A 19,672-nucleotide genomic window follows, 5' to 3' on the forward strand; every position below is an offset into this window, starting at 1 on the left:
AATCAACCAACATTACCCTATGTAAATTTATGATTACACAAATGGTATGCCTTTACTCCATGTACAAACAGAGAAACAACATGTATCCCATTTGTTTACAATAAAAAAAATCCAAATCTCTCTGGAGAGAGAAATAGGAAGAAAAAAACATGCTTGCTTCTTTGACAAACACTTTCAGAGAAAGCATGAGAGAGGGACTAGTAAGACATAAGTAAAATATATATTATATTTAAATTCAAAGATATTACTCCTTTGCATCCATCTCCACTGAAAACAATTTTCAATAGTCTTTTGGAATTTATGTATCTAAGTATATGAGACCTTATCAATTTTTAAGCAGACCAATTTAAAATATATCTTAATACTAGTGAGGAGGCTAATCTTCAATCTACAAAAGTTGAGGTAAATATTGTATCATTTCAATTTTAAATGACATTTTTAGCATAGATTCAAATTTTAGAAGTTTAATTTAAAGGAAGTTATGGGGAAAATTCTCAGCAAATAGTTGTGGAAGTTGCATAAGCACAACATTAACCCATTTTTGCATCTTCCTGAAAAAGAAGATAATTTAAAAATTCTTCCTACAAGTATGAAACTTTGTCATATCTTCCTAAAGAAATAATGTTTCAGTTTCAAAGTTAAAGACCACTCATTTAAATATGTATTTCTGCTCATTTCATGAATGAGAAAGACTAAATCAGAAGATGATTACTAGATCAATGTATCTTTTTGTATTGACTAAGTTCTTTTCAATGTTGTTTTTTTTTTTTCAAAATGCCACCATTTGTTTACTTACTCATATAAATGAAACAGTACATATATGGCCCACAATAATATTCTAACTCAATGAGTAACTTTCTGTGGGCATCATAATGCTAATGTTGACCATGTATTAAAATAAAGCCTCATTTACTGAACGAAGAAGCTTCTCACTTTTATGAATATTATCTTTCTAGCAGATCATCATATTTAATGTACATTTAGGTTTTCCATCATTTTTAATGCAATAGTTTTAGATTTCTGGATTTTTATCAAGACTTCATTTTCCAAATTATTCCATAAGACACTAGGACATAGTTGTTACTCATTATAAAGACTCTCAGATCAAATGAATATGGCGAAAATCTCTGTTTAAAAGTTTTAAAAATATTTACCTATTTGTGTATTTATTTTTACTGTGAGCTTTCTTAAAGCTTTGTTATATGGTAATAAATATTGAGTCCCTCTCAGAGGATATTTTACAGAATTTCCAGTACTTATTTTACATTTAAAAGCTTATATCAGGTAACATTTCTTAGGCTAGTGTTTTGAGGAACATCTTTGGCCAAACACTGATTTAAAAAGCATGGTATCTATTCTTCTAAAAGCAGCTTTTGTATAAATGAATTTACTACCTCCAAACCAAAAACAAGGCAAACATTGTAAATGGCCAATTTCTTCAGTATCCCTCTTATAAGTTTCCAATGTCATCCTAGAGAAGAATGACCATCTTGGTAGTATTAGAAGTTGAAAAAAGATATTGTTAACTGTAAAAACTTCTGGAAAGATTAATAATTTCCCAGAGGAGGGACCAATTCTCTAGGAAGACTGAGTTCAACAAAATAAGAGTGAGGAGAGTGTGGGGGAGAGGGAAGAATAGAAGTTTATTGAATTAGACAAAGGGGAATGAAGGGGAGGGAGGAGGATGAGAGTAGGAAAGTCAGTAGGATAAATCTGACATAACTTTCCTATGTTCATATATGAAACATGATCAGTGAAACTCCACATGTACAACACAAGAATGGGATCAAAATTGGAATGGGTTGCCCTCCTGTATGTATAATATGTCAAAACACATCCCACTGTCAAGTGTATTTAAAAAGAACAACAGCAACAAAAAGATTGAGTTCATCTAAGCTCTTCTGTAAGAAAATCAATAATTTACAAAATAACATAAACAAGTTATTAATTTAGACTATCTGGACCAGGGACTATCAAAGTTGGAAGTCAACATCTTGGACCAGTTCTTTTGTTTTGTAGATGACAAGAGCGAATTTCAGAGAATTTAGGTGCCATGTTCCAGGTCACAGCTATCAAAACTGGCATTAGAGGAAATTCAGGGGATTGAATTGGAGCAAATTATATTTCATGCATATATGATTATGTCAAAATGAACTCCACTATTATGTGTAATGTAATAACCATTATATGATAATTATAATAAAGCACTAATAAAAACATTTTTAAAAACTGGAGTTAAAACCAGGCCTCATGAACCTCAGTTTAGATTTCTTTCTCTTGTGGAACTTTCCCTCTTTTTTTGGTAAGGCAATTTAGGCACATGGTATCTTGGGGAAATACTATAAAGATGATATCAATCTTCAAATACAGGAGCAAAATTTTCTCATTCTAGCCCTAGAGTTCTTAAACTTCAGGAAATAATTTGTTAAAGTTACTATTCTAAGACCTTCCACCCAGAGATTCTACAGAGGTAGACCTGGAGAGATCTGGGGGCCCAGGATGTGCCTTTTTAAAAAAGTCTTTTATTTTTTTAATTGACACATTAAATTGCACATATTTATGGGGTAATGTGATATTTCAATAGATGGATACATTGGGTATGAAATCAAGGTAAGCATAGCTATCTCCTCAAATGCTTATCATTTCTTTGTGGTGAAAACAAGACCCTCAGGTCTCTCTGAAAAACATGCTTTGGGAAATATATCTGGTTGGTCACTTATTTTCATATTAAATTCTAAAATCTTTGATTTTGCATACTTTATTCAAAGCCCATGTAGCAAAATCAGAGTTAATTCAAAGTAACAAACAGAACACAAGGAATCTACTGTGAGAATTGTACTGTATGGTTATCAATTATTCTGAATCACATTTTAAAAATTTTATTGGTTCTTTTTGTTATACATGACAGTAGAGTTCATTGTGATTTAATTATACAGGCATGGAATATATCTTATTCTAATTAGGACCCCAGTCTTGTGGATGTACCTCATGGTGGGATTCACTGTGATATATTTATACATGTACATAGGAAAATTATGTCAGATACTTTCCACATTCCCTTTGTCTAATCCTCTGAATTTCTATTTTCCCCTCCCTCACACTAATTATTGTGGGTTAGCTTCCACATATCAGAGAGAACATTCAACCTTTGTTTTTTTGGGATTGGCTTATTTCACATAGCATGATAGTCTCCAGATCCATCCATTTACTTTCAAATGTCATAAAATCATTTTTAATGTCTGAGTAATACTCCATTTTATATATATATATATATATATATATATATATATATATATATACCAATTTAACTTGAGTTGTTACAGTGTGATCTGCCAATGCATACATCACTCACTGTTTAGAGACTCTGGGGTTCAAAGATAAATTAACAGGTCTCTTCTGCATACATTTAGAGGCAAAGGGTTTTTCTGCTTCCCCTTTCCTAAAAATTTTTTTGCTTCCTTCTTCCTACTTTTTCTAAGAGAATGCCTGATAAAAGAAGTTTGGACTGCCTTTTCAGACATGAGTTGTTCTCAGGAATCAACATCTTGAAGAATTTAAATGTAAAAGAACCAGAAGATTGATTATATTATCTTTATTATACACTTGAGTTTTAAAAATGAAAGAAAAATTTTATGGCCAAGTGGTTCTGGGGTTTCCCTAAAGTAGCAGAATTGCCACAGTAAGTAGCTGTAATTCAGGTGCCATAATCATACCAGCCACCATTTCCTGAAAATGGACCCTACTCTGTTCTTGGTCTTCATGCTTTTCTAACTGCCCCCCACCCAAACTTATCTTCTTCTAACACTCCCAGACCTACATAGAACAAAATAGCATGGCCAGAAGAATGTCTCAAAGATACTACTCTAAAGAGACTTAGCATTTTAAATCTTGTGTTAAAATCTAAGCCCACAATATATCCCATCATGGGGAGTCTGCAGGGAATAACTGTAAGGACAAACAGATCAATATTAGCAAGCATACTAAATCACATAGAAAGGAAACTATGTCAATTGCATATGATGCATAAGAAGATAGATCTCTCTCACAATTTCTCTCTCCCTCACATTTTCCCCATCCCCTCTCTACCTCATTCTTTCTCTTTTCCTCTATCCCTCCTCTTTTCTCTCCCTCCTGCCTCTGCACTTCTCTCTCTCTCTCTCTCTCTCTCTCTCTCTCTCTCTCTCTCTCTCTCATACACGCCACACACACTTACACATACACTTGAATTTGTTGATTACAACTCTTCCAGTTTTCTGTTTAGGAGACAGAACTATCACATTACATTATAGTCTCTCTTCTCTGCTTTTAGAAGTAGCATTTAACTATTAGAGTAATATATCCAAATATATTTTCTCACTTCCCTTTTTTCTCAGACTGATAAATGAAAGTTCACTAAACTTGTCACTGGTTTTAGAAATGTCTCCTTAACCATCAGAAGATTGAGAGGTGAATTTGCTGATAAGTTGACATTTTTGCTGGTTATCTTTCATTTCCCCACCCCAGAGACACTCTCTTATTTTCTCTGTTCTTTGTATTCTGAGAAGGTGATCCTCAGGATTTCCATCAATTGTCTTTCTTGCCCTATGACCACTAGGTGGATTTAGTCAATGAAACATTCCCACAGAAGAATGCAAAGCAGGAGGAAAGCAAGGTCAGTATATTTATTCCCTGGCTTTCTCCCTGCTAGGACAACACAGATTGACCACATTTGTCCCCAGTTTTCATTGAGTGACTTCTCTATAGAGCTGCTTTCAGTAGATAACTACTCCTTCCCTTGCTTCTTCATCTATTGATAGTCCTAGAATACTCTACCTTTGGGAGACAGTTTTTCTAAAACTTCTCACACCCAGTTGAAGTGTGCCATCTCATTCCTGCAAAGATACTGGATGATTAAGCAAATTATATTCCAGTCTTTATTGAAGTGAGATAGTAGTAGTGAAAACTGATATTTAAAACTTCTCTTTCTGTTTAGCACTGTATACATAGCTCCTAATATATTCCTTGGCACATAGCAACTACTCACTACTTATTGAAGGTATGAACAAATGAACTAACTATGTGTTTAGTTTCAAATATAATGATGTAAAACCTTCATATGAAACTTTTTTGTACAAACGTGCTCACTTGACAAATTTATTCTATTGCTTTCCTAATGCATAGGCAAAAGTGACTTTTTACCCCTCAAGAAAGTATGTAACTCCCATCAGAGAAAAAGAAGAATTAAAAAACAAGACTTCTCCAGTCACGTACAAGATAATTACCTATGGACTTTCCATATTTTTATTCAATTCAAGATTTATTTTGGCCTTTTGGATGAATGTGTTCATAAAACGGAGCCACCGTTTGGTATACTTATGTTCATTATTGAACAGTGGGTACATTAGCCAGGGTATGAGTCAGATCCAGCTCCCTTCTTGTATTTACTTCATGACTATCTTTGTTGGATAGATAGACTAGACTCCAAGAAGGTAATCTAGTTACTTTGTTCTTTTTTTTTTCTAAATAAGATACATTTTTATTATTAATTTGAAAAGCAGTATAACCCTTAAACATTTTTGCTTGGCTTGATAATGTACTTTACAGGCCTTGTTCATGTTACTCTTGAAAAAAATCTAATAAGGTAGACACTGATTTATAATTTTTTGCAGACTTTTTGAAAACTTAATAGTGGTTTCAAAGAAAATTAACTGCAAAGGGGCATCTCTTCCTCTCCATAGGTTATTTACCTATGAAAGATTTCTTTTTTTTTATTATTTTATTGTAAACAAATGGGATACATGTTGTTTCTCTGTTTGTACATGGCATAAAGGCATACCATTTGTGTAATCATAAATTTACATAGGGTAATGCTGTTTGATTCATTTAGTTATTTTTTTCCCTTCCTCCCCACCTCTCCCACCCCTCTTTTCCCTCTATGACTTTGTTCCTAAATGTCCTGCGTATTTCAGTGTATCACTTAAAGAACTATTGTCTTTTGCTTGTATCCTTCCTTTAGAGGCTTTCACATGACTGAAAGTGACTCTAATCAGTCACAAGTGTTCAGAGTAGCCCTCTCAGGGAAGAAGTCAATGACCAAATGCAGCATTCTCCAGTTAGAACAGCCTCTTAGGTATTAACTCCAAGAGTATTTCACAATGCTTCCAAAGACCTTTTTGTGAGGCTTGATCAGATATGTTTTCATAAGTATTTTTTTTGTACTAGGAATTGAACCCAGGAGCACTTAAACACTGAACCACATCCCCAGGCCTTTTTGTATTTTATTTAGAGACAGGGTCTCACTAAGTTGCTAAGTTTCTGAGGCTGGCTTTGAACTCACAGTCCTCCTGCCTCAGCCTTCCAGGCCATTGGGATTTCGGACATGTACCACCATCCCTAGCTTTATAAGTATTTTTAAGATCCTATTCCAAAATATTGCCTGATTCAACATACCAAGAAAAAGTATTCAATAATATCAAGAACAAACCAATGACTATCTTTTCTCATTCTAAACCTAAACTGATCTAACTGAATACATTATATTGTCCAGTCACTAAGTACAAGGATACCCTGATATTGATGTTGTTATCTTTTTATAAATGATGCCTCTGATTATCAGCAAAATGGAATGAATTTTCCTTCAGGATAAGAAGGAACAGCAAGCTCTATTGAACTCAGGATAAAATGTTTAGGCTCTTTCTTTTTTCTTTTTTTTTTTTTTGTGGTGCTTGGGATCGAACCCAGGGCCTTGTGCTTGCAAGGCAAGCACTCTACCGACTGAGCTATCTCCCCAGCCCAGGCTCTTTCAATAAAGCAAATTAATAATATAGGGTTACCCAGAATCAACCAATGAGTAATACAATACTTTCTCAAAGATTATAGTCTTCCATATTGGGTGCTGCTAACCTGCCACATCATAAAGATCAAATGCCCTCTTTAAAATACTTATTCTAAAATAGGAAGTTAATTCATTAATTTTGTGTAATAAAACTTGTAACTATAGTAACTGGACAAGAAGAATGAAAATCATATTATCTTCAGTTAAATTTAGGGTTCCCCTTTTTATGCACAAATGAAATTTATTCTGTATCTTTTACTTGCCTTAATTTTTAAATTAATCCAAGGAACTAATCCAAGATGGAATTTGAATAGAGAAAGATAATTTCTTCCCATAAATGAATTCCTCTTTGTTTCATATTTGGGAATATGAGTTAACCCTGTTGAGTTGAAAAATTTCCCACTGAACTAATAAAGAGAAAACCAACTGAGACATATGGAATATACCCTATGGCTACTATATTAGGAATATAAGATGCTAGAATTTTCTGATTCATTTCTTTTAATTTAAAAAATCAAACAAACATGAGGACCCAATCACTATGAAGGATAAGCTTAAGCAATACATCATGTTATTTATAAAAGAAAAATGGCAGAGTGGTAATAATAATTCAAACTATTTATGATAATCATAAAAAAATCATTCATGTGTATGATCTCATTTGATCCTTGGAACAACCCATATGAGTCAGGGAAAGGCAGAAGAAAATTTTAGGCATGGATGGGTGTGAAGATACCTTTTCTCAAAAGTGACTAAACAAGAACATGAATATGAGTTTTCTGGATCTAAGTCTAGGGTTGTTTTCTCTGTAGTACCCTGTCACCATGAAATGGAAGACATACTGACAAACCTATTGGAATATGCTTTGCCAGAGTTCAATAGACTTTTGTTTATACTTTCTTCTTGATTCCACCTCAAATCACTGACAAGTATCTTGTGGGCCCATGGTTGGAGTCTAGTATCTTCCAATGTATTGACTGGTGTTTGTGTAGCACATAAAAAGCAAAAATAAATTGTAACACAACCAGAGGATTTGGGATGTTCAAAAATCTTCATTATAACATTCTTGGACAAAACTGTCATATATAAATTTTTTTGTGTTTCAGTCTTTCTTTTCAGTAACATTTTCACCCATTTTTTATATCCTATCATCATATTCTAAAATGCCTAGGGTTCATGTATTCTTCCTTAAGTTCAAACTAGAAATAATGGGGAATACATTACATCAGAAAATCAAGCTCCCTGAAATGAAGAGAACTTTGGGAAATGTTAGGTAATCGATGTGTTATAAATGGGCTATGTAAATAAAATTTATGGAGAAAGTGGCTGATTAGGTTCATTGTCATTCCATCATGGATTTAATATGAGATAAAACTTCAATGTGAGAACAGAAACAATAGCACTGTAATTTTAGCCATGGTAGTAGCAAGTTAGTTGAGGAAGTATATTGGGCAGGTAATTTCAAAAAAGCTTTGGGGTATTTTGGGAGCCCCATGCATGTTATTGTGCTTCTGCAACAGTGGGTCCTGTTACCCAAGAGAGGACTTTCCTTGACTGCCTCTCTATAAGTACTTTGCAGCTAATTCTCCTTTTGAATTGAAAATATATATGATAATCCAAGTCAAGGGGCATGCAGACAGAAGTAATTTTTCTTCCTATCCTTGTCCCCCTGGCATCCATTCCCATTTCTCAGAAGTCAACACTGTGTTTCTTTCACAGATAGTCTAATGCATGTACAAGCATAGTATATGCATATATATATACATATATATATATATATAGACATACTATACATACATATTCCTCCATATTATATATACTTTGGAAGGCAGATATATAAGCATTTCATGTGTACTTTCAAGGTAATGTATACTAAAATAAATCCATTATACTTTCAGTCATGAAATTTTGTTTCATTTCTCTCATCTTCTAGTTTCTTCAATGAACAGCCCCACTGATAGCTATCACCTTGTATTTGGCCAAGAGCAATTTTTCCCTAATGTAAATGTTGATTCTTGCAATTGGGCTTAATTGGGCTTAATTCTAGACCTGTTGAAATGGATGTTGTTATCATAAGCAAAAGATAAAGTCTCAAAAATCATATGCTATATTCATATCCTTTAAAATTTTCACAATTGACAAATCTCTCAGGCTTGACATTTATAAACATCTGAAAACCCATTTTTCTTTGTACTTCCTAACAATGACTCTAATATGTTTCAACTTTGGTTTTGTTTCATTGTTTTTTCCCTTCTCAGTAGTTAAGGGGCAATTTACCTCAAGCCTATTGGTTAATTAAGGGAGGTCCAGGAATTCTCCAGTGAAGAAGGCAACTATCCAATGGATTGTCCAGAGAATTCCATAATCTCCATCAAGGTGATATATAAGTAAGACAATTGTTTTCTTCAGTTTCTAATAAAACCACAATCTCAACATGACCATGGCTCTACCCTTTCAGATGCCAGAGGACTTCTACTACATTCTGTACTCAAGTCTAATGCTTCAGATACTCATTCTGTTCCTCTTTCTTCTTTTAAGTAGAATTTTCCATATTTTATTGGTACACTATAGTTGTAAATAATCATGGCATTTGTTGTTACATATTCATACATACATATAATATAACAATAAAATTTGGCAAATATTCTCCAGTATTTCCCCTTTCCTTTGGTTCCTTTCATCTACTCTATTCTGTTTATCTCCCTTCTGTTTTCATGAAATCTCCCCATACACATTTGTTTTTTCTTCTTAGCTTCCACTTGTCTATTCATTTCTCTTTCATAGGATCTATAGTAAAGTCTGAAGCCCACATCCACCAGATTGATGAAATAAATGATCACTCTGTGGCTGCATTGTCATAAGAGAAGCATCCTTCCCAAGTGTCCCTGCTAGACATGTGCTCAAGTATCCACTCAGGGGTTGATATTCACATTTGAGCCTAAACTCCACTTAACAGCAGAAAAAAAGAATTGCTAAGGGCCAAAAACCTGAAAACCTCTGGTTTCATGGAAGACAATCTAGTTCTACTTGTATCTGAAAACTTCTTGAAATACTCATTTGAGATTGCTGTAAATCATACTGCATGCAAATGCAGGTTTTAATGTCATACATCATACTTTCAGACTTAGGTCCCTAGATGTGGAAAAGATTAGTTCGCATGGCATGCACAAAGAAGTGGAATGAATAATTATCTCCTGCTATTATCTATTTCAGGTCCTAACCCCCAAACAATACTATAGTATTCACATTGGGATGAAACATATTTATTCACATTGGGATGAAATTCAGAATATGTCTATGTTAATTTTATTTTCAAAGAAAATTTCATTAAAGTAGATAAAGGCTTTGTTTCAAAAAGAGAGAAACAGAACTAATGCATTTTTTTCCAGGTTTGAGCATTTCAATTAAAAGCTTAATGTTTAAAGTGACATTTTCAAGATACAATAATACTGATGAAGGAATACCTGATAGGATGATGGAATAACACAGTGATAAATTAACTGAAACCAGACAAATCACACAAGAGGGGAAAGAGGCTTCTCTGTTGATATAGAATCAACATTTGCCATGGGTTTTAGGACTGGGTAATTGTGAGCACACATAGATAGCTGTGTTTTTATCTGAACTGGAAATTGTGAAAATTTATGTTTTGACAAGGTTCGATCAGTGTCTGTATGGAATTCAATTGGCAACTCTGACTCATGACTTTGTTTATACACTTGTACTTCAGCATATCAGAAAGGCTATTTTTTCCTATAGTTTCTAAGAATGTCTCTCAATTACACAGCCTAAGTCTGAATCATTTCTGGTTTCTTTTTCTAGCTTACATCCATCTTCCTTCATGTATATATGCCCATTATGACATCTTTCAGAGCCCATCAAGGATATGGAATAGACACACAATATTTTACTGACTTGAAAGATGTAGAAAAATTCTTTCCAATAAGAAAAATTATGCATATGCATTTATTTCTCTCTTGCCAATGCATGGTAGCAAGGAAAACATAAATATGCTAATATTTAATAAGACTTCTAGAATATTCATTCTCTTTACCTCAACAGCCAATATTTGGCTCTTGCTTTTATTCTTATGGTCAAATTTTGCCCTTTTGTCTACTTATTAACCACTGTTGTTGTAAACATTGTCATTATCATGTTTATTGTTATAGTAGCCAATTTGCTTTGGGGCATTTATAGGAAGACTAACACTATTCTAGATGCAATTACATTTAATAATGTAATTCAATTCAGTCTTCTTTTCTGCCTAATATATAAAATTTGTCATTTATACATTCCTAAATAAGTGTGATAAGTATGATACTGTTCTTCCAAGCCTCTGCTTCAAGTTCCCTAATAGCTCTGACTTTTATTTCTTTCTCTTCAGTTTAGCTAAGATTCTTTTTGTTCACCTGTAAGACTACTGCCAAATTTCTCACCCTCAACTTCTATAACTAATTGGAAGCATTAATCTTCATAGCTGATGTGCATTTCACTCTCTTTCTTGGTTATTTCTTGGTTATTTCCTCATTCTGGAGAAAAAGATAAATTCTCGCCCTTATACCACCAATATTCCACGTGCATATATATATAAATAAGGAGCCTACCTGTCCTTTCAAATACAATGTAACATGAATCTATAAAGTTTAAATATGTAAAATGACCACATTAGACATACAAAGTTCCATGGGAACACCAAGCAAGGAAATTCATTTTACTTTAAAATAGTGGGGAATCCTTGACATTGGAAAATCAAACTCCCCAGAATAAAGAGAATTTTGGGAAATGTTAGGGAACTAATGGGATATAAATGGGATATATAAATAAATTTTATGAAGGAATAGCAGTGTTCTTTGAAGTGGAGACTTAAAGGGACAGGGAGATAAAATTCAGTGAACTTCGTTAATTTTAGAATCTTAAGTGATACCCACCTCATTTTTCTTTTATGATCATTAAAATATTCTATATGTAGGCCTTTATGTAGTGAATAGTTTGCAAAAATGTGGCTATGCCTTACTAACCCTGACCTTCTTTTTATTCATTTACCCTTTAGAACCATGATAAATGTCATTTCCAAAGAGTGATATCCCCACAATACTCAGGAAAAAAAAAGCTAGGAATGATGGCTCATTCTGTGGCCATGTAAAGTCACAAGGGCAACATGGATATTTGTTTTATTACCCTTTGCACTTTTCTGCACTTTTGAAAAATTATTTCTTGACAGCAATGTGTAGAAGTAACTGCTATCAAACAAAAATGCTCACAAACTTGAACAATTTGCTGTCTCTAGACCTTATATATGAAGCTTTTCATGAATTGCTTAATAGGAAATTATCTCTCCATTTCTTGGAATTCTGTAGTATTTTATGTATACTTCCTGAGAGTGCTTAACTATTTCTATGGAATACTATAGTATTCATGTTACATCTTCTCTTGCCCTACCCTGAAATTTTTGATGGGAGCACACAAACCTGTTTCATCTTCAGTTTTCCAAAGTACCCGACCATTAGTTCAGACTTTATTGAATAAATGTGTGAATGAGAAATCCCATTGAAAGATGATTCTTGGTTTATTACTCATATGATTTTATTCCAAATTGACTTCCAAAGCAGTGACCACAATGTTACAGGAAATGGAGTGAACTTGAAGATTTTTTTCAGGAAAATTGAGCTCTAAACTTAGTTCAGTTTTCTCTTTTGGAAATCTCTAAAATAAAATTACTTGTTTTGCCAAAATTCGAGCATATTTTTATGAAATGTATCCAAAACTGGGTATATTCAGAGGTGTAGCACTTAAAAAATGAATTTAGAATTTAGCTTTCATGCTTATATTTGCCAATAACAAAAATTAATCAAAACTCAAGGAAAGCAACGAAATGAAGTTGTTAATATGTAAAACCAAGGTGATGTATGAATTACTGCACAATATCTAGAATATGATAGGTTTATACTTTTATAAAATATTATAAACACTTCTCAATACATTATGATAAATTCAACTAAATTCAACAAAATGACAGCTGCCATTTAAAAATATATTTAAAAAACAAAAGCATTAAACAACTTGTTTTATTAATAATTGGTTCTTATACAGCTTTTTAATTTAGAATAAAAGTAAACCAAATGTATAAAACAATATCTACAGACTATTAGCTACATTTTTGTAAAGTTGAACAAAAACAGAAAACTTCCATTTGCTTCTAATTGAACAAAGAAATTACCATCTTTCACATGTGCATTTACAAATCCTATAATCTTTGCTAATTCAGGATAAATAACTTCAAATAAACAATAGGAATTTTTAAGCAAGTGGGAATCAAAAATTTCTGATGTGTTAAATTAGAGCCTCTTCTCACAAAGCCTAAATCTTTAAAAAGGCCTGAAAGTGTGCAAAATGGCACATTTTATCTGAGATTTAAATTTCACTTTGATGTTGATATTTAAAACCAAAACGACATATTTTGGTGAAATTATTGAACCTGTCATGCATCCTGGTAGATGTTTATACAAGTCATGTCAATCTTTTGCTCTTGTATTCACTTCCAGCCACATACCCACATAAGACAAAATAGGGACTGTGGCAATAATCTCTGCCACTAGTGTTATTTTTGGAATGAAGCACAAACAAGGAAAGTTTATAAGCATGGCAAGTGACAAATAAAATTTAAGATATTTAAATCACTAAGTAATTTTTAAAGTGTCAGAAAAAAATGAATACCATACTCTTTGCTTCTGTTTTGCAATAAAAAGCATGAAAATATTTTTTTTCTGAGTAAACTATTCAAATACCTAAGGTTTCTCAAAGCCTTAACATAAGTTTAAGTGGAACCTACCTTTAAAATTTGGCCTGATTCTTGCATCATATCCTGATGTTCTGCCCATTAATTTGTCCAAGAAATCTGAAGGAGATAGGGTCTGCGAAGGTTGTTTTCCAGACCTGGAGTCATGGTCTTTGCAGAAAGCCGCCCTAAACACATCATTAACTCTTTTAGCAACAATTCCATTCTCAGCTGCTGAGAATTAATACAAAATGTTTGCATCACATTTTGGTAAAGATATTTGATATATTAGTGAGAAGAAAAATATAAACTTTTTGGTCAACTTCTGAACTTATATATGGTCTAAAGTTAACTTTACATGATGAGAAGTATAAATCCATACCTCCCAAGTTTCCAAACTTTAACCATAAAATGCTTCGGCTGACAATGAACATAGATTTAGGTTGTAGATTTTATGGATGTTTAAAGTTATTTATTTGTAGAGTTATCAGAGAAGTGAAAAGGATAATGTAGAAATTCATATGACTTAAAATCATTTTCTCATGCTTTTAAAAATTTGTTCCATCATTCCAGTCCTAAATATAAATCCTCTACCTTTCATAATTAATATGATAGGCTGAACAAATGAAACACTACAATTAATTATCATATTGCTTATTTTCTCACCTGGTAGATTCTATTAAAGTTATTAGTTATTAGTATTTTCCAGTGTGATATTTAAAAGAGAATCTTCATTTGGAATTTTAACTTCATTTAAAATAGGTCAACAATGATTATGTGTGTTACTCCCATTAATTTATCAGTTGTCATTTATATATGAACATTTGCATTGTCAACTCTCCAATTAGTATTAGTGAAAAAACACTTCTAAGTCGTTTTGTCTTTTTCATTATCAAAAGCACTAAAGTTGAATGGAAAATCTCTCAGATTTTCATGTTCATGTTAAAAGTAATAAAGAGCTTGTAAGAAGAGTATATTTGGTTTGTAACAAAATAAATCCTTTCAAAATACATAGTGATTGACTGAATATGTTGATTTCTTCACTGAAGTATGTATTTTAAAAGCTTTGTTTCCAATAGTTTAACAATCTTGTTAATTCTGTCACTAAGGAAATACCACATTCTTGCCAGTTTTTCAAAGAAGAGGCATTGAATTTAAGTGCAAAGATGATATAAGCATTTGGTAGGAGTTAAAATTGATACAATCATCCAGAAATACTCACATTCCCATATGCAGATCATCTGATTAATCAAGTATTATTTGATTATGATGGTGGTGGTAGTGATGAAAATGATGATGATGATGATGATGATGATTCTAATAAAACCCAGCCTACAATCTTTCTTAATCAGAGTAGAAGGTGTAAACCTGAAAGGAACATAGTGGGTTTTCCCAGTATTCATAGCATTATTTCTATGTGTTCCATTTCTCTTGGTTCTGTGAAAAAATACCATAAAATTTGGTGAAAATTAAAGGTAGAGTTCTATACTTTGTTGTAAGAGCATCTCCTATCTCTATCTTATCTTAGACTCTGCCATTACATGGCTATTTCATTTACTGGCAATAAAATTAATATTTTGAGATGTCAATTGATTTGACAATTAGTAAATTATGTAGAAAATGAAAGCATGCAAATAATGATTTCTCACTTATTTTAACTATGCACACTCCACTCATCATGCAGACATAAATACAAAGATGTCATATTAATTAAATTTTGGTAGGCAACCAATTTTCAACTAGACTAAATGATAGAATTGTGGTAAAAAGAGATATCTGATGTTTCAAGAAAATTCCTGAATTGCAGTTCTCATAGTATGCTTCTAGTTGATGAAATATAATAGAAGTCCCAAGTTGACTGAGAATTAGGGTTCTTGTATATTTTTATATTAAATGATCGTGCTCCTGACAAATTAATCCAATCACTTCCAGCATATGAAAAACATTGTACCCAGTAATCCCTTTAAATTATTTCCAGAAGAATTTGAAAGCAAAAATATCAGCCTTATATAGAAATGTAAAGAGCATGCAACTCATCAGACTACCTTAATATTACATTGGCTGTGAAAATGTGCGTTGAAATGCAGAGTGCAGCTATGCAACATAAAACTTGCTTTTGTGAAAATTTACCACCCTCCCACAATAATTAAGCTTTTTAAATGAACAAAAGAAATTTAACTCTCCTCTATAAAATAAAAATAATGTGATCCAAAGAACAGGACAAAATAGATAATTGCATGACACTTTCTCGTTCAAACAGTTTCATGTGGAAAATATCAACATGCAAAGTCGTTTCACCTACCTGAAGTGGTTGGTCTCTAAGAAAAATGCAAACAAGGCTGTCAAAATGTTCACTAGCTGCCGGTTCATTCCTGTTTCTGTGATGCTTGTGAAAAAATATCCCGAAATGATTCCAGAAAGAAGCTAGGACAAAGTATCTATTTATTGTCCAGATTCAAAATCTAGCAGGAATCGAGTTTCTTTGAAAATCAAAAAGAGATTTGGGTTTGTACAGTTTTCTGAGAAAAAACAAAAAGTGCCAGTCCTGGGCATCATGGTCAGGTCAAACCGAGGCTCAGGACCATCAGTTAGCCCAGGAAAGACAAAGCCTCAGAACTGATGAATCCCCCAGCTGCTTTTCCTGAATAATAAAAATGCTGCTACCTTAATCACATCACCATGCAAAGGGGGCTGGTGACAATGCCATGCTGGAAGTCGGGTTGCTGTGGCTTTTGTTTTATATCCTTTCTGTTTAACAAAGCCCTTTCCTCTAGAAAATGTTCTCTTTTAAAAAGAAGTTGTAAATGAGAGAGAAGAAAGGACTCTACGCGCTGGAGTGTTTGAGGGGAAGAGGGAGAAATTGCTGAGATCCTGTGCTGGAATGAGGGCTACAGAAAAAGACGGAGACGTGATCTTACCCAGCCTATAAATTTCAGCACTCGGACAGCTCCTAGCTCTGAAGTGCGCATGTTTCCTTTTTCAGGAGCTTGGGGCGGGGGTCCGGGAGAGGCATTCATGAGGGAATGTGCCTGCCGTTCAAAGGCAAAGAGTGACTTGCCATTCAGCGAGGGGGTGCTGAAGTGAGCGAGATTACGATAAGAGGAGAGCAGAGGTCAGGAGAGACGAGCAGGGTGAGAGAGGCTGGGGTCTGAGCTTCCTGGAAATGCTGGTCTGTCTGTGGGTGGGCGGGATGGGACTTTGAAGCAGAAAAGAGAAGGGAATAAGGTTTCAACATGAGGAAAGAAAATTAGGGAAACAGAACAGGATTTGGAGTACTGAAACTACAATAAGGATGTGGATATTTCACTTCTTATCAATGGGAATCAGAGGCAAAAGTGAAGCCCTGTGCTGAAGAGGAGGGGACATTTGCTTGGCATAGAGAAGCCCATGTACAGAACAAGGTTCATAAGGATCAATAATTTAATTTAGAAGTCCTTTATGCCTTCCTTACCTCTTGAGTGTTTTCATTTTATTTTGACCGCCTGTTCCCTAAGGATCTGTCTATCCCTCTACTAGGGAAAACCCCTTCCACTGGACTTTCTTCAGTGGCTCAAAATCCTTGGGCATCCTCTTAAGTCACAGATTTGTAGAGAAGGAAAAAAAAAGACAATGGACCAGCAGGGGGCAGTAGTAATCTTTTCCTGCCCCCGGTAAAGGTTAGAACAGGGCTCCATGTTAGAAATGGAGAAAAAAAAAAAAAAAAAAAAAAAAGACTGGGGTCTTGAGTTTCATCTGCCCTTTCCAAATGTTAATCACCAGGAAGGAAGTCATGTAATAAAGTGTAGGTTTTCTCCTATGTTCGCTAGAGACTGAAAATAATGAAAGTTTGTAAATCCTGTAGGAAAGCATGAGAGTTAACACTGCTACCACAAATTAAATTTACAAATTTTATTATTAAGAACAAAAGGAAGGGTAGATAATTCAGTTCAGCTTTTGGAAAGGGGGAATGAAAAATTGAATGTCCTACCATGAGTTGGGTGAGTAACTTTTTGTCTCATTAGTCACTTTGGTCTTCCACCACAGGACTTAATTTTTAAACAAAATAATATAATTAATTTTTAGTCCATAAATGACTTACTTGTCCTTGATCAATTTAAAAAATCATAGCAGAGTAACAAAGAATTCTAAAAATGCAGTTATTTTCACCTTTTAATGTTAATATAAATCACCTGAAGATCCTATTGAAATGCAAATTCTGACACAACAGATCTGCCTTGGGACCTGAGTTCTGCATTTCTTACAAGATTTTAGCCAAAGTTGATGCTGCAGGCCCACAGATCACACTTTGAATAGCAAGGGTGTATATGCCCTTTCACCAGATTTCTATGTTGCCAAGACAGAATATTGGAACCTCTTTTTAGATGAAACGCAGCAGCCCAAGCATTCTGCTTACATACAAAATCAGTTCTTTGGTTGTGTTTCTTAACTCTCAGTGTCTAGAAAAAGTGATTCAATTTAAAAGGAAAACAGTATGGTCTAGTGTGAGACATCCCTGAACTACAGCTTCAAATCTGTTCACTTCCAAATTCATTCACATGGAAACTCTAAACCTGGTTTTATCCCTGCAGTCCTGACCCAAAAAGTTAAATCAATTCCTGGAAATATATTTCTTCAATTAGTGTGCTATATGGAAAAATCACACAAGATTTTTTGTGCTCAAAATTCTTTCCAAAAGAAAATATACATGTAAATGAAGATAAAAATGATTTATCCCAAATTTAAGATTGTAATGATGCTTAAAGTAATACATTCTTTTTGAATCACTTTCTTTCAACAACAGAGCTGTAGTATAAAGCAGGAACAGGGAAACTTGTGACAAAGGGAGTCTCTGGCTAGTAGCATGAAATCATAGCTTTATATTATTTTAGAATTGGAAGGGACTTTAGAGAGGATCTAGTCTGGCCTCCTCCTTTTCTCATCTCTCCCAAGTTTGGATTCAGCCCTGTCACTACACAGAAACAGCCCTCATTAAGTCTGCCAATGAATTCCTTGTAACTGAGGCCAAAGGATATTCTTCTGTTTTCATCTTACTCGATATTTCCATCACCTATTGTCATTGGCCTCTTCCTCCTTCTTGAATCATGTCCTGCTTGCGACATAGCGAACTCCCGATTTTCCTCCTTTTCTGGCTCCTTGCCAGGCATATCCTCTCTACCTGGCCTATAAAAGCTGGATTTCCTGAAGGCTATATTCTAGACCCTCTCTTCTTTTCACATTATACTCTCTTAGAGAATAATATGATAATATAATTTCTATTATCCTTAATGAAGATGAACCACAGATATACGTCACTCTATCCAGACCTATTTATCCAAATGCTTCCTAAACGATCCCTGTTGGATGTCTCAAAATCTCCTTAAACTCTTCATATCAAAACAAAACTCATTATAATTCCTCTAAATCCTGATTCTGTTCTACTGTACCTGTTTCACTGTTAGCAACCAATAGCCAAGATAGCAACTCTGAGGTTCCCTATGCATCACTCCCCATATCCAGTTCTTCACCAAGCCCTATTGATTTTATCTCCCAAATATATCTCGTCTGTCCACTTTTCTCCATCTCATCCTCCATGACCCAAGTTGAGGTATCTTATCTACTACTGTAATAGTCACCTTACTTGTCTACATGGACCAACAGCTGTCCCTCTTCCATCCCATTCTGTTCACTGCAACCAGAATGATGGTTCAAAATCAGAATCTGATTATGTCACTCCCTGGTTACTACTATGGATCTCCATTTATCTTTGAATAGAACAAGGAAACTACTTAACATAACCTGAAAGTCTTACATGATCTGGTCCATGCCTATATTCTCCCTCATCTAATCCCCTCTTCATCTCATTCCTTCCCCTCTGACTATATTGGTCTCTTCCAGTCTTTTATACTTTCTGTGTTGCTTAATCCCATGGAGTGCTCATGCTTGCCATCTTTTTCTGATAAGCACCATTTTATTTTTTAAATCTCTGCTCAAGTATTATTTCCTCAAGAAGGACTTCCCTGACCTATATTATTCTCTCAACTATCTCTACTATAGACTATCTTCATATTCTGCAACTCTGATTCATGGAGCACATCACCATTGCA

General features: G+C 34.0%; 1 protein-coding gene across 1 annotated transcript in view; it reads right to left on the reverse strand.

The window, feature by feature from the left end:
* The window catches only part of LOC124972246 (glycine receptor subunit alpha-2-like), a 177,299-nt gene extending 160,129 nt beyond the window's left edge, over positions 1-17,170 (reverse strand). Inside the window, exons 1-3 of the mRNA XM_047536518.1 lie at positions 17,041-17,170; positions 15,892-15,975; positions 13,644-13,777 (exon numbers count right to left, since the gene is read on the reverse strand). Coding sequence (XP_047392474.1) covers positions 13,644-13,777; positions 15,892-15,975; positions 17,041-17,057 — 235 coding nt within the window. The 5' untranslated portion in view covers positions 17,058-17,170. The remainder of the gene's footprint in view (positions 1-13,643; positions 13,778-15,891; positions 15,976-17,040) is intronic.
* Positions 17,171-19,672: the final 2,502 nt, after the last annotated feature.

This window comes from Sciurus carolinensis, chromosome X, assembly GCF_902686445.1.
Source record: "Sciurus carolinensis chromosome X, mSciCar1.2, whole genome shotgun sequence".
Classification (NCBI taxonomy): Eukaryota; Metazoa; Chordata; class Mammalia; order Rodentia; family Sciuridae; genus Sciurus; species Sciurus carolinensis.